This window comes from Asterias amurensis, chromosome 1 (assembly GCF_032118995.1).
Source record: "Asterias amurensis chromosome 1, ASM3211899v1".
In the NCBI taxonomy this organism is placed as follows: Eukaryota; Metazoa; Echinodermata; class Asteroidea; order Forcipulatida; family Asteriidae; genus Asterias; species Asterias amurensis.
Genome location: NC_092648.1, coordinates 13,411,814 through 13,427,192, shown reverse-complemented (window position 1 = coordinate 13,427,192; position 15,379 = coordinate 13,411,814). Strand labels below are relative to the sequence as shown.

The window sequence follows — 15,379 nt, the reverse complement described above, 5'->3', positions numbered from 1 at the left end:
CAAGCGCAAAGTGGTTTGTGTTTGAGTAAATGACTCAGCAGTAAAAGGGACAATAATAGGTCCTGCTTGCTAGGTCCATGGGAGAACAAAGGGGACCATATCATAAAGTTTGTTTGTGTTTCGGTTTCTGTTTTTTGTTTTGTTTCATGGTCATTGTTATTAAGTGCAGTATTTTATCTAACTCATGACTGTTTGTCAACAATCAACACAGACTTGGACACACAAATTTGTGCGCCACACTGGTTAAGATTTGTATGCTCTTATCTTTTTCTGAATTAATAATACATTTTTGGTTGATGCGAGTAGTTTTGTGATTATGACAATTTTTATCAAAATCTGGGGGTCTCTGTGGTTCAACGTTTGAGGAAACTTGACAAATTTAAGCCTTAGGGTTGGTGCTCAATTTGACTTGGTAATTGGAAGGATATCATCATCGTCATAGAGCAAGAAACAGTCAAAATTAAAACTGGCAGCAATGCGGTTTGCATGCTCATACCTTGAAACACTTTTTTCGGGGGTGCTAGGGCCTACATTCTGGGGGCAAAAAATGGCTGAATTACCAAAATTTATCCTGCCAAGAAATCAGAAGTTTAACTATTCAAAAAATACATTTGATAGATTTTCAATAAGCTGAGAGACTTGGAAGTCTTTGGGCATTTAAAAAAAAGTTTGTTCATTGTGTTGTGGGCCACAAAGTAAGTACAGCGCCCTCTATTGTTTCTTCTGATGAATTGTTGAACTTTTCAACTCGAGAGCCAGCCAGAGGTCATTTTGAAAAATTATTACGAAACCTGTGTTTTGCATGCATGACAAGGCAATTCGAGCAATCCAAGGACAAAGTCAAACAATGTTTTTTCTTTGGTCAAACAAACCACCACCGCCTGACTGTGACCAGGTGGATGCCAGATGGAGCACTTGTAACAAGAATTGTTTACAACTTTATGACGGCCGAATTTAGAGGGAGCGGTCGTCTTTCTTTTCTGTAGCTTTGCCTTTGGAAAAGGTTTGTTTGAATCATGCGGATTATGCTGTTGTTTGTTGAATTGTTGTTATTGTTGTGAAAGTAAGACCACCCATCCCCTTTTGTGGGGCTTTACCCCAGTTCTGCAGTTTGCAGACGTCGCTTGTTGTTGCACTGAACATGCTGGACACCTTTGGTAATTCTCACTTGGTGCTTGGTTGGTGTAACCGATAGCGGAACGAACCTAGGCCGTAGCCCGACAATGCAACTACCTCTACAGTATACATTTGTCATATTCATGCATAAAATAACATTGCGATAACGTAATCCTCCCTGCCGACAGCGCTACGCCGTCGGCGCTACGCCGTCGGCAGCAGGGTTACGTTATCGCAACTTAAAATAACATATCAGCGAAAATCTTTATTCAATTGGTCATCGAAGTTGAAAGAGAATAATGATGTAAATCATAAATGTAATAATGTCAACGATTAATGACAAATAAAACACCTTTTTTTTCTTATCAAATCATAGTTTCTGGAAAAAAAAGACAAATTGTAAAGTGATCCTGGTGGATTTTATGAGGGTGCTTCTTGTCTTTGCTTGGTTTAGCCATGATAATAAGGTCTATCAGAATTACCACCTGGTTGGTTATTTATGCACAATGGTAGGAAGGCACTGTGGGAAGGAAAAGATTTTTAAAAATGCTCCAATTTTCTTCCTGGCAGTGCCTTTGGAACATAGACCGCCTAAGTCTATGCGTATCTGAACATTTTTGGGATCGAGTGGTCCCATGCATATTGTTTGGAGGAAAGAAAGAAACTTGGAAGCTTTAAAGAGTTCCAATGTTTTACTACGCGCGAGACTTGCAGAGTGCATTTATAAATAACAAGGAGGTATTTTAATTGGACCTTATTGTTTCATCATGACAAAAAATAACCTCAAAAGAAAAAGTATGCTTGAAAAATTCAGAAAATTAATCCCGCGGATAAGTAAGAATATTGTTTGAAATTACATTTTAAAAGTACTGCGTGACCTTTTGTTTGTTTTGTAGGAGACTAGTACCCAGTCTTAATGGGTGGGACTAAGACGCACTTTGCCTGTATAGCTACAGGAATACTTGTGGCTATTACCGGAGGCGCTTTGATACCTGTAATATGGAATGCTGTCAAACACTCCCTCATGACAAAGGTAACAAAACAAACTTTACAGATTATGTATTCTATTAAAGACAGTGGACACTATTGGTAATTGTCTAAGACCATTCTTCTCACTTGGTGTATCTCAACATATATGCATAAAATAACAAACCTGTGAAAATTTGAGCTCAATCGGTCGTCAAAGTCGTGAGATAATAATGAAAGAAAAAACACCCCTGTCACACGAAGTTGTGTGCTTTCAGATGGTTGATTTCGAGCCCTCAAATTCTAAATCTGAGGTCTTGAAATCAAATTCGTGGAAAATTACTTCTTTCTCGAAGACTACGTCACTTCAGAGGGAGCTGTTTCTCACAATGTTTTGTACTATCAACCTCTCCCCATTACTTGTAATCAAGAAAGGTTTTATGCTAATAATTATTTTGAGTAATTACCAATAGTGTCCACTGCCTTTTAACAAACCAGGCATAGGGGACACTGACTGTTAAAAAAAAAAAAGTTAGATTGAAAAACAAAACATTGACTAGAGTGGAACTTGAACCTGCAATCTCTGGATTAACGTGCTCTTTTGAGCTAATAGCCCTAATATTGGCGCCTGTTGGTGTTCTCCCTAATTTGTCAATATCATGACAAAGGGAAATAACAAAAAATAACATAATTTACTCTATTAAGTAACCAAGCAGTCAGGCACAAGTGACACTGGGTAAATTTCAAACAATTTAGGGTTGAACAAAGAAAAATTTAGAGCGGTACTTTGACCTGCCATCTCTGGATTATTAACGTGCTCAACTGAGCTAATGCCCCTAAGCTTGGGCGATATCACGATAGTATCGAATATCGCGATATTAACTTGGAAATTATTTCGATATCGGTTCGATTTGGTTTTAATCGAAATATCGATATATCGCGATATCGTTTTAGTATCGCAATATCGCGATGTATTTCCTAGCTGAGACATCTTGCACCCCATAGGTTTGGAGTAAAACCAGAAGAATAGGTCATTATAACGCCTCTCTAATGCTATGATTGTCTCTTCTACAACTTTCACGGGGAGTTTGAAGACTGATGAAGTCAAATTTAATTAATCGCGATTATATCGAATATCGCGATATATTATCGGCGATATATGGTGAATAAAATAATTCAATATCGCCCAAGCTTAAATGCCCCTAATACTGGCACCTGTTGGTGGTCTCCCTATTTTGTAAATATCGTTGTTTGGTAATGTCAGTAAGAAGACATAAAACTGAACCTGAAACTGCTCTGTTGCCAGGGATCACACCCGAATAGCTCGTCGTGGCCAAGCGTGTCATGGCTTAGCACACGGCTTCAAGTTGTGGTGGCTGAGTCACCACAATGTGGGTTCGAATCTCGGTCCCGGCACTTGTGTCCATGAAAAAGACACTTTTACTTGGCGTTTATGTCCTTATTTATGGATCCTGCTGAATAACGAAGTGGAAGTAGAAGTACAACCTTGGAAGTGGCAGCAGAGGGACTGGGTACTTTTTGTATGGCACAAAACACAATGTTCACAGATTTACATTAAACTTACACAGTTTGAAGATAATGATGGTAGAAAGCTTCCTTAAAGTATTACTTGCTGAGGGGCTGTAGTTTTTGAGAATGAGTAAAACAATGTCACGAAAATATGTTTTACTGTTACGAAAATGATTTTCATGACTTGTTTTACTCATTTCTCATAAACTACAGCACCTCAGTAAGTAATATTTTAGGGAAGCTTTCTACCACCACTATTTTCAAACAGTGTAAGTTTAATATAAATCTGTGGACGTTTAATTTTGTGTTTCCTGCAAAAGGGCATGCGACTTTCTGTTACAATTTGCAAAGACTCTCTGCAAGACTCCAAAATTCCATGGGACAAAAAGGCAAGCTACATGTTGAGTGTAGGTATTTTATACATATTTTAATATGCTGGAACAGCATTTTCATTTATGATTCAGTATTTGTATCTTGTGGGGTAAAAACGTATGGTCTATATGCCTTGGATGTCAATGGGTTCTTCTGTAAAGGCCTAGTTAAAAGGTGTTAAGGCTTATGGTTAAGTTTTTGTTTGTTTTAACCTTGTAGCTCATGGTATTAGAGCCTTCATCTCTTGTGTACAACATCTGGGAGAAACCCCCTTTCATAATCTACTGGAGATTCTACTTCTTTGATGTTGTAAACTCAGATGAGGTACTCACAGGTGCTAAAGCAAGTGTGGTGCAAAGAGGTCCCTATGTATACAGGTGAGAAATCTGGGTTTGCTCTAATCAAGTGTGGGCAGGACAGACAGCTGGTCCAATTGTTTCTGGGGTGGATTTCACAAAGAGTTAAAACTAGTCTTATCTTGACTTAGGACAAGTTACTCGTCCTAACTTAGGACTACCCATACATTTTTGTTATCTAGTCCTAAGATAGGACTAGTCCTAACTCTTTGTGAAACTGGCCCCAGGTTCCCTAATATGAGACTTGAATATGATAATAAAAATAATAACTATTACTCAACCGTTACAATGTGCGTTACAATAGTGCTCTGGTCATTGGGCAAATAACATTCATTTAATCATTCTCAGCTCCCTGGGGAGTGTACAGCCCTGAGCTGCCATATGGCTCTAGTGGCTTTTTCATACACAATATCAACCACTATCCTAGCATTTATACACCCAGGTGAAGAGAAGCAATTATAGTAAAGCTTCTTGCTCAGGGACAAGTGTCATGACAGGGATTCAAACCCACACTCTGATGAGGAGAACTCAAATTCAATGCTCTAAACCACTTTGCCATGACACCCTTCAATAGTTTGAGGCGATAATATGACCTGTCTGTGAATATACTGGTTAACAAAGATTTATGCTTTCTTTTAGGCTTGAGATGCATCGGCAGAACTTGACGATAAACAGCAACAATACCATCTCCAATAAGCCGGTGTACAGCTACTTCTTTGAGCCAGAAATGTCTGTCGGACCAGAGTCTGATTCCTTCATGTCTGTCAATGTTCCCTTTGCTGTAAGTGATCACAAGAACCAAATGGGTTTGATCTAGCCTCAAGTTAGGATGTTGATTTCACAAAGAACTTAGAACTAGTAGTCTTAACTTATGACTATTCTTAGGAGATATTAAAAACTTAAGGCTAGTCCTAAGTTAGAACGAGTAAACTCGAGATAAGACTAGTTTTAACTCTTTGTGAAATCCTACCCAGGTGGCTTAACATCACAAACTTTGTTCAAAACCGGGGCATAGTTTCATATTAGGCAGATAATATTGCTACATAATGTTCAGCTATTTAAGCAGAAATGTGCAGGGATACCAGTCACAACTGGCACATGTGAACTGTATTATGGTTGGTTACCTTAATCTGCTAAGCATAATTTCGTTGTGCTCAGTCACTACTTTTTGTGCTGAAGCAGCTTTATGAAATTTGGCCCTACCCTGCTCAAAAATCTTTGGCTGGACCAATCATGAGGTGGCGTTGGGAGGGGGGGGGGTTAAAATTCCCCCCAGAATTTCCTGAGAAATAGCTATAATGAGTGAAATGGGTGGTAGAAGGGTTTGGAAGGTCAAGGGTTGGGGACTTTATTCCCTCCCTCTTCAAATGTTCTCATTCATAATTATATCCTTGGATACTTGCGTTCACAGACAATCGCCCATCTGTTAGACACTCTTCCAATAGCAGTCCGAGAAATCTTGTCTCCCATTTTTAAATACGGATTGAGTGAGCGTCTCTTTAAGAAGTTGACAGTCGAGGAGCTCTTGTGGGGGTACCCGGATGAACTGTTGAAGATAGTCAGCAAGTTTGTCACAATTCCAGGCATGCCCAACGGAGAATTTGGCTTCCTTGTTGGGGTAAGTTAGTGGAATTTGCTGATCTTCCCAACCTAGTGAGAGATAGACAGGGATGGGCAAGCCTCAACATGATTCCGACCTGTCATTGGTCACAGATGACCAGTTTTCCATAATACCAGGTTACAGGGAAAGACTGGTTCTTCGCTTCACCACTGGTCACTTTCTAATTGTATCAAAACCAATTTATTAGCCTGTTTATTTTGATATAAAAACTACTGACAACCATTTCCCTATTCGCTTTACCACTGGTCACTTTCTAATCGTATCAAAACCTATTTGTTAGCCTGTTTATTTGGATATGAAAATTACTGACAACTAATTCCCTATTTGCTTCACCAGTGGTCACTTTCTAATTGTATCAAAACCTATTTATTAGCCTGTTTTTTTTGTTGACATAAAAACTACTGACTACTAATTCCCTATCCCTGCCTCTTTCCCCTTTTCAGCAAAATGGAAGTGCCCACGATGAGTTCACCGTATTCACAGGTGGAGATGTGCGGTCCAAAATCAACCTTATTGAGAGTTGGAACGGAAACGACAAGCTCTCATGGTGGCATACCCGCTATGCAAATATGATCAATGGCACAGGTGAGGTCGGAAAGTCAAATGTCCAGTTCCTAAGAGAGGTTTGCATTAACACCATGTGAATATCTCTTTTTGAAGAGTGATGGTTCTGAAAAGAGTCAGTGTTTAACGACTCAATATTTCGATCAGTGTGCTCTGATCGTCTTCAGGAGAATGCTGGACTCTGTCAATCCAAGTCAAGCATTCTCTTGAATGACGTTCAGAGCATACTAATCAAACATTGAATCGTTAACCACCGGTTCTTTACAGAACCAACACTACTCAAAAAGATATATTCAATTGGCAAATTATAGCAAACCCCTCTCAGTCATACTTCCCCCATACAAAGTTTCAAATCCTTCTTAAATGTGGATTTGATACATAAGTGCCAAGGAGGTTCTAAGAAAAGCTTTGAGATGGTTGTTATTTTGAATCCATGCATAAGTGTGATGTAATTCCAAGCCACGCCAATTTCACACGAAATAGCTCCAGTGATTACCAGAAGCTCACAAAAAATAACCTAGTTTTTCTGTGGGGATTTATGTCATGAAAAAAGGGTCTTCTTTGGGCTTTGCAAAAGCTGAATGCCTTGTTAGAAGTTTTTAGTTTCTGTCATAAGAATTGCACTTGAACAAATAAACGTATGCCCGTACCATCGGAGCTGGAATTAGGAGCTAAACATTGCAGGTGCAGCAGATTTACAAGGATAGCCTCTATCCCAACTCCTTGATTTCTCCAGCTCTTGTTTCTTAGTCCCCTTCCCAAACCCTACACTGAACAGTATAGCCTTATTCTTACCTCCTTGATTTCTCCAAGTCTTATTTCTTAGTATCCTACCCAAAACCCTACAACAGCCTTACCCAACTCCTTGATTTCTCCAGCTCTTGTTTCTTAGTCCCCACCCTCAACACTACACTGAACAGTATAGCCTTATTCTTACCTCCTTGATTTCTCCAACTTTTGTATCTTAGTGTCCCACCCAAAACCCTACAACAGCCTTACCCAACTCCTTGATTTCTCCAGCTCTTGTTTCTTAGTCCCCACCCTCAACCCTACACTGAACAGTATAGCATTATTCTTACCTCCTTGATTTCTCCAACTTTTGTTTCTTAGTATCCCACCCAATACCCTATAACAGCATTGCCTTAATAATAATATTCGTTTTTCATATAGCGCTTTATACACCATGTCTCAGAGTGCTGCCAACATTGTTACCCTGATCACTGGGCATTTCATTTCTTAAACCATCTCGGCTCCCTTGGGAGTATACAGCCTGTGCCACCAAATATGTAGCGCACTAAGCTAAACCAACCACAAGAACCATCTCTGCCCTCACAGGTACCCATTTACCTCTGGGTGGAGAGAAGCAATAATAGTAAAGAGTCAGGGCCACAGGTGTCATGACCAGGGTTCGAACCTACACTCCGCTGAACAGAAACACCAGAGCGCGAGTTCAGTGCTCTTATCCACTCGGCCACGACACACCACATCCCAACTCCTTGATTTCTCCAGCTCTTGTGTCAGTGTCCCTGACCACCCCCACCCACTCCCCCACCGCATATCACACTTTCCACTCATTATGGGACTTTCATGTAATGTTAATATCATATGTTTTTGTTCACCTACAGATGGTGTGATGTTCCATTCTTTTGTTACTGAAAAAGACACACTACATCTGTTTCAACCAAACTTATGCAGGTTAGAAACAAAAAGCTTATTAAATCTAATAACATTTCTCAGTGAGTTGACTTACCATTTGAAACGGTTAAACTGCTTGGGCTGTGGGGTGTGCTGCACACATAATTAAACACAGAACAACAATGCCAAAGACTCTCAGAAAAGCGAACTGATTAAAATCACTGTACTAGCCAAGAACCCAATGGAGAGAAGACAAGGAAAGAAGATGCTGGAAGAAAACCCTAGAGAATTATTTCAGGGAAAACTCACACAGTCAGGTAGGGACTGAAAACCTAATCCACATAGTGCCCCTGGTGGGATTCAAACTGGGGTCCTAGAGGTGGAAGGCGAGGAAAGATACAAATTCAGGTCATACCCAATTTTTTTCTTCACCTCTTAACATGTCTGATGTTGAAGCCTTTGTAGCGCTCACTTTCCACGAAATTTCATTCCAGATCAATGCCATTTGTCTTTGACCGTGAAAAATCCGTCCGTGGTGTACCTCTGACGAGTTTCTACCTCCCTCAGACGGTGTACCAAAACAGTAGTGATTTCCCTTCAAACGCTGGCTTCTGCGATGCTAAGACCGAGGCCTGCGGGCCCTCCGGACAGATGAGAGTTGACAAGTGCAGGTTTGGTACGTAGTTGATGTTGTTCTGATTCTTTTGTAATAGGTTGATGGTTGTCATTATCATCATCATGGTGAAGTCTGTGCGCAAACAGCACACAGGCCTTGCTCATTGGCTACAATTTGTTCGTTTTGTGAATTGTTCGTTTCTATTGTTAGTTTATATTGAGTGGCTCGGAGATGTTGCTTTGTTTCAATACCAACCATCCCTAGAGAGTTGCTGTTGGTAGGTTCGCATATGTGCTCCACCTCTACGATAGGGTTCATGGATGTCATGGAGAGGAACAAAGTCAAAATGTATTGTTCGCTTTGGCACGCTCTAAAAATCTTGACCGCTTATGTTACAACACAGGGATAAGAAATTTCAGACTTTGATCTGAATGCAGACTTTTAAAGTCTGCCTGTTGAAGAAAACCAGCTGTTAATTTTATCGACATAATGGTGTACTAGGGCTGTAATCACTGTTTCTAAAAAGCTCTAAGAAGTCTAACCCCAGGGGTTACTAAAAGGTGGAAATGCCAACATTTCAAACTGACCTTTCTAAAATGTGGGTCCTGGTTTCAGACTTTCTTGTCAGCAATGACTCTTACCAAGAAATATAAATCTTTTATACTCCTCGGGAGTTCCTTTTTCCAAGTTCTTATCAGCAAAAACATCAACCACATATCAATTAATCAAGAGATTCAATTCTTGTATATTCCTCAGGAGTTCCTACTTCAATATCCAACCCACATTTTCTATATGGAGACAAATCATTGATAAATGGAGTTTACGGCTTGGATCCAGACCCTGCCAAACATAAGAACTATTTTTCGGTGCAACCTGTAAGTATTCACTAAAACTCACTTCCTTTTGGAATTGTTTCAGTAATTATTCATCATCCTAGAAAAAGTCTTATTACAGTTGTGGATGTATATTTTGTTATCAAGTGCAGCTTTTTATACGTAGTAGGTGAATTTGTATGCAGTATTAAATATGTTGAAGTTCTTCAATAATTCAACCTTTGTATTTACCCCTTCACTGACACTCAAACAAAGCTTCTGTCTGCCCATGATCTGACATTTTGGTTGTAAAATTGCAAAACAACAACGACAACAACAACAACGAAAAGCATTCTGAACAACTACTCAACTGCTTTCTCACAATGTTTGGATTTGCAGATATTAGGGGTAACATTTGAGCTGAAGTTTCGTCTTCAACTGAATCTGTTCCTAGACAAAGTAGCTGGAATAAGGTAATAATAATACGTAGCTTCCATATATAGTGCTTTATCACACCTGAAATGCATCTCGCTGCTCTCATTATTTTTGAACATATGAAAAGCTATGTTTGAATTATGAGACCCATTTATACAGCTCGTTATAAGGGTTTACAAGGTGATGTGGTGCAGTTCAATGTCCTAGGGAAGTTTTTTCCCCAATGTTTCTGCCCCCTGGGAAATTTACATGGACTGAAAGAGGTTAAACCAAAAGAGGGCGCTATCAAAAGAAGTTTGTGCACAGTTCGGGGAGGGAAAGAACTTCTGCCACACCGGTACTAACCATGCAAGAAACACTAAAGGAACTGCTCCTCTTTGTGATGCGGTTCTTTTATGTGCATTACACAACACAGAAGACCTACGACATGTTTTATTTGTTTATGCACTTATATTTTTCAGAGACATGGAGAGTATAACGCCAGTTTATTTCCCGATGGTGTGGTTTGAGCAGGTAGGATAATTTGTTCTTAAAGTTTTTCTTTTGCTTTTTGCTTTCACAATTTTCAGGCAGTTCCACAAAATCTACTTTAATGAACATTCGTAATCTTTCAAGAGACCATTCATTAACGCCCCAACACAACTATTGTTGATTTGTTATCGCAATTTCTTTCATTAAAAAGTCTTGAAAAAAGTCTTGAACAAAAACATATACAAAGCAGTAATGTGGTTTTGTTCTACAAAATATAGATACAATGTTCACATGGGAAATATTGGAAACTGCAATTCAGACCACTACCTTTACTTTGACCTTGTTGTTTGAGCTTAAGTAGGTCAAATAGCTCCGTGGTCAAATCTCACAGTTGTCTGCAGCCCACTATGGGGATTTTGGTACAAAAGTAAGTCGCCAATATGGTGTCTGAAGGGTTCAGAATTCAACTTGTACTTCACTTGTAAAGTAATTGACTTTGAAGTGAAGTTTGAAGAGCACTGTGTTATTGTACAATGCATGCTAACACTCTGATATAATCAATGTGTTGTTCAAGTGGTTTAGAACCATCAAATTCTTACTAAGTATCTTGTACACAATCTAGGTCATTGCAGAACCTGTGTGCATATCTGCTGTGCGCTCAAAGTTTGCGTTACTTCTGAGCTTACACATGTTGGGTGTAATTTTAACCCAAATCACCATTTCATCGTTTCAAATTGTGAGATGTTTTGTCTTTGAAGAAAGTATTAAAAAGCCAAGACCAATTGTTATGTTGGTTGATTTTTATGAATAATGTGTCGTATTGATTCATTCTTCTAGTCGTTCGAAGCCAATGATTGGATGGTGAATACGTATTCAAGTAACGTTGGTGTACCTACACTGATATGTCAGATAGCTCAGTACTGCCTGTTGGCCATTGGGGTCATTATTGCTGTGCTAAGTATAGTAGCCATCATCAGGAAAAGAAGTAAATCCGGTCATGAGAGACAACCATTGGTAAGTTTTTAAAGGCACTGAACACGTTTGGTAATTGTCAAAGACCAGTATTCTCACGCGGTGTATCCCAACATATGCATAAAATAACAAGCGTGTGAAAGTTTGAACTCAGTTGGTCATTGAAGTTGCAAGAAAATGCTGAAAGAAAATACACACTTGTTGTATAAAATAGTGTGCTTTCAGATAGGACCAGAAGTTTTTCACTATTTTAGTGAGAAATGACTTCTTTCTCAAAAACTACATTACTTCAGAGGGAGTAGTTTCTCACAATGTTTTATACTATCAACAACTCTCTGTTGCTCGTTACAAAGTAGGGTTAGATGCTAATTGAGTAATTACCAAACGTGAACAGTGCCTTTAACATTAATTCTTGATACTTTGAAGGTAGGGTCATACTATGATAATGACTCAGAAGAAAGTCTGCTTTTTCTAGAGAGGGTTTTGGAAGGAAGCATCCAGTGAATTTATTTGTGTGAAATGCCCCCGTTGATTTGAAATCAACAAAAGTATGTCAAACAATTTGAATCTCCAAAGATTGCCCGAAGGCAGCTTTTGGAGATTGAGAATTCTGTGGTGTCCACTTGGGAGTGCTTGCTGTCATCTTGTAAAACATGGATGGGTTCTATGTGGTATTCATTTTACTGCAGTCCGATTTCTGTATTGTTTGTTTTTGTCGTTGGAGAAATTAGTCAAATTAATAATTAATAGCCTTAAAAGTCTATTAAAGCCTGTAATACAGCCCTTGTACTAAATAAAACAGTCTTACTTGATTCAAGGGCCAAATATAATTTCTGTTAATAACTACATTCTTGCTATGTTGATCCTGTCAATACTTGTCTATGTCTTTTTTTCATAAAGTAAGTTTACATTATATTATATTGGATGTGTTGTCACACAAACAACTCACTAAAAAGCAACCAGATTAAAAAAATTCTCAGATTGCTGAACCCTAGACAGAAAACTATGATACTCCATTGGTTATTATCAAATACTTGTCAGACTTGAAAACTTGTATTTTATTCTTCTTTTGTATTTCTAGCTTTCGCCTGATCATCAGATCAACCACACTGGAAATGTAGAGAGCATCTAACAGTGTCTAACAAAGATATCTTAAAATAACGTCTGTTCTAGAATGCAGAAGGTTGTGGTTTTGAATCCAACTGGAGGTGTATGATGACTCATCGAGAAAGCATCGAGTAACCTGTTTCATTATCAAAAACATCAAGGCTGTAAAATGGATTAGCTTTGTAAAAAACCTTAACCTGTTTTTGTCCAATATTTGTTTTATAAACACTGGGATTCTTTAGTTCATGTTGGGATTGAATAGCATCATTAAAAAACAGCCCATTACATATCAAGCCATCTTTAATTCATTTAATTTCCTGGTATTTTTTGTAGTCAAAGTTTGTTCAAAGTCACCCCAGGGTTTGGGCTGACTTTGAACAGCCGATTTGAATACCTGGTTTTCCAATCAATACATCTTATAGGGAGTAACACTATTACATTTGGACAACAAAATGGGTTTTCTAACTCAAAACAACTTGAACAAAAGCATGAAAAGCAAAAGGCAATGAATAACACAGAAGAACCATATTCATTTTATATACTCAAACATCACCCCATAGGAATATATAGAAATATTTTGAGAAATATTAATAAGTAAAAGATATTACATGAAATATTAGTTTTACCATGTTGAGTAATAAGTCACGCTCGGTCCAAAGCCACCCCTGTTTAGGGTGCTGGATAAAAAGAGAAATCATATTGTTGTATTTACTCTATGCAATAATCGCATTAACCAAATTTGTTAAACTTTCACGAAATCATGTTGAAACTTGTTGAGATCATCCTGTGTGCTAACTTTTTTTTTCTGGAAACAAAGATTTGTGTTTCTTGCCAGTGTGAACTATGCAATCATATGATGATTAATTTTGAACGAGGACATTTTTAAACCAACACTTTATATCTAACTAATAAGAGGAAAACACTTTTTAAAAGTATTTTTCTGTTTTGGTTTGATATCTCAGTGGAATCTTAGTAGGTTGAACGTCTTTCAATTAAAATCAAACACCACATCATTTTGTGAAGGTGTAATTTTTAATTTGCAAAATAGGTGTATTATTAATAATATTTTGTTTACCAAAGATAAAAAAAAAGAAGATGTGTTTGGAGGAGGCAATGTTTCCCCTGCCTAATAAACTGTATCATTATTTGGTAATTGATATTTATGTGTATGTTTACAGTTGTTTTGTCCGAAGTAGGAGTAGTGTGACCATTCTATCTATACCAAGTATTTAAACAATTTAAGATCTGCACTGCCAGTGATTTAGTTGGTGAAATATTTATGTCACATGCTTTTGATGTACGTATAAAATATTCTCTCTCTTGGAATTTTGTTTATTTTTATAATTTTTGTATTTTTTAAGTTAACTATTTGATACTAGATAGCATTACTTTTCCCCCTGAAATCGTGAGGTTGCATAAATGAGTAGATTAAGAGTCAGTTTAGCAGCCCTCCCACCATCCGTATCATCATCATCCTAGCCTTAGGGGCAGCGGATATACCAATTACATCTCTGGAACAGCTATGCAACCCCTTCACATTAAAATCTCAAAGATTTACTTATTCAAAAAGTCTCTAAAAACTCACCACATGTAGTTCCTCTCACTGAAATTTCCTTTGAACCCTTCCCCCCTTTTCTCTTTTTTTCTTTCTTTGTTACAGCTTTATAAGTTTTTGTAATTGTTAATTTTACACTTACTATTATTTTCCATTGTTGATTTAATTCACCAATAACAATAGCTTCATCTTGTGAGCCCCCCTGTCACCAAATGCTGTAGCTCCATGCAATTCGGACACTGCCTAAAGGTTGCACCCTAGGCATGAAGTTTCTATTCTTAAAATAGAGCATGATGATGTTTTCAAAATGGCTGTTTTGATACTTTTGCATCAGTTTTTACATGAAAACAGTGCCTGACTTTCAGTAAAATTAAAGTAAACATGTTTAAACTGTTATTTTCAATTTGTTTTTGTAAGCTTATAAATGAAACACTTTTAATTTTGAAGAATTGAAAGTACAACTGTGTGATTTATCTACCTCATTCTTAATTTTGTAAAATGTTTGAATTTTATCACACAAAATTTCGAATCATTAGTAAATGAGTGAATATTAAAAACGTATGAGAAAGTGAGGCAATACCACTGTACTTTATAGTACTTCTTTTTGAATTATTTATATGTATTTTTTCTTATCAAATTTAATAAAGGGGAGTTTCTTTTTGTGTTAATGCATTTTGTTTCAATCAACTTTTCCTCTTGTAAATTTTTATCACAAATTTTAAAGTTACATTTAGAGAGCTGGCAAAGATTTTTGTTTTAATTGTCTGGTTTCGAAGCAAGTGATTCTTTGCAAATAATTGTGAATTTTAACAGTGTATTTTTTCAATAAAAACAAACCTTACTTTTACAGAGAAACTATTTGGTTATAGTTGAAGCTGACTTGTTTGTATACAAAAAAATGAACTTGAGCACTACCCATAGAGCTAGCTATAGCGCTATGGCGCTACCTGTACTATTTTTTGTTATGCAAACTAACTCAACTCTGGGGACCACGCCCCTGGAAAAAAAATGACCAATCAAACTTAAAGAACGCGGCCACCCAAGTTCACGGGTTCCCTAACAATAACCTTAAAACGACACGTCCTGAAAATGGACACCAATGAAAATGTGTAGTCAAAACCATAGAGGGCGCTTTAACTGTTTAGCCTTGGCCTCGTTTAAAGGGATAGGTTAGGTACTACTAGACTTGATGTCGAGGGTGTGTGTATCGTCCCCGCAGCTACACCGCGCTGTCACTACACACCGCGCTTA

At 37.9% G+C, this 15,379-nt stretch overlaps 1 protein-coding gene across 2 annotated transcripts; it reads left to right on the top strand.

The window, feature by feature from the left end:
* The first annotated feature begins 764 nt into the window (after positions 1-764).
* LOC139946363 (scavenger receptor class B member 1-like) lies at positions 765-14,946 on the top strand. Of its 2 annotated transcripts, none has more exons than XM_071944006.1 (13): positions 765-1,003; positions 2,013-2,149; positions 4,204-4,361; positions 4,980-5,121; positions 5,752-5,958; positions 6,405-6,546; positions 8,151-8,220; positions 8,655-8,836; positions 9,533-9,651; positions 9,988-10,061; positions 10,485-10,536; positions 11,332-11,508; positions 12,548-14,945. In XM_071944006.1, the coding sequence occupies exons 2-13, from the start codon at positions 2,033-2,035 to the stop codon at positions 12,596-12,598; spliced, it is 1,491 nt and encodes a 496-aa protein (XP_071800107.1). In that variant the 5' UTR covers positions 765-1,003; positions 2,013-2,032; the 3' UTR covers positions 12,599-14,945. The 2 variants fall into 2 exon arrangements, with proteins under 2 accessions (XP_071800107.1, XP_071800114.1); XM_071944013.1 differs by lacking the exon at positions 765-1,003 and adding an exon at positions 1,212-1,240 and having other exon boundaries at positions 12,548-14,946.
* The last annotated feature ends 433 nt before the right edge of the window (positions 14,947-15,379 follow it).

Bases quoted from the DNA above. Each gene is read 5' to 3' on its own strand.
- LOC139946363 (XM_071944013.1), top strand. From the start codon at position 2,033: ATGGGTGGGACTAAGACGCACTTTGCCTGTATAGCTACAGGAATACTT. The intron at 5,122-5,751 runs GTAAGTGATCAC...TTGCGTTCACAG, and splicing joins CTGTCAATGTTCCCTTTGCT to ACAATCGCCCATCTGTTAGA. The intron at 9,652-9,987 runs GTAAGTATTCAC...TTGGATTTGCAG, and splicing joins ACTATTTTTCGGTGCAACCT to ATATTAGGGGTAACATTTGA.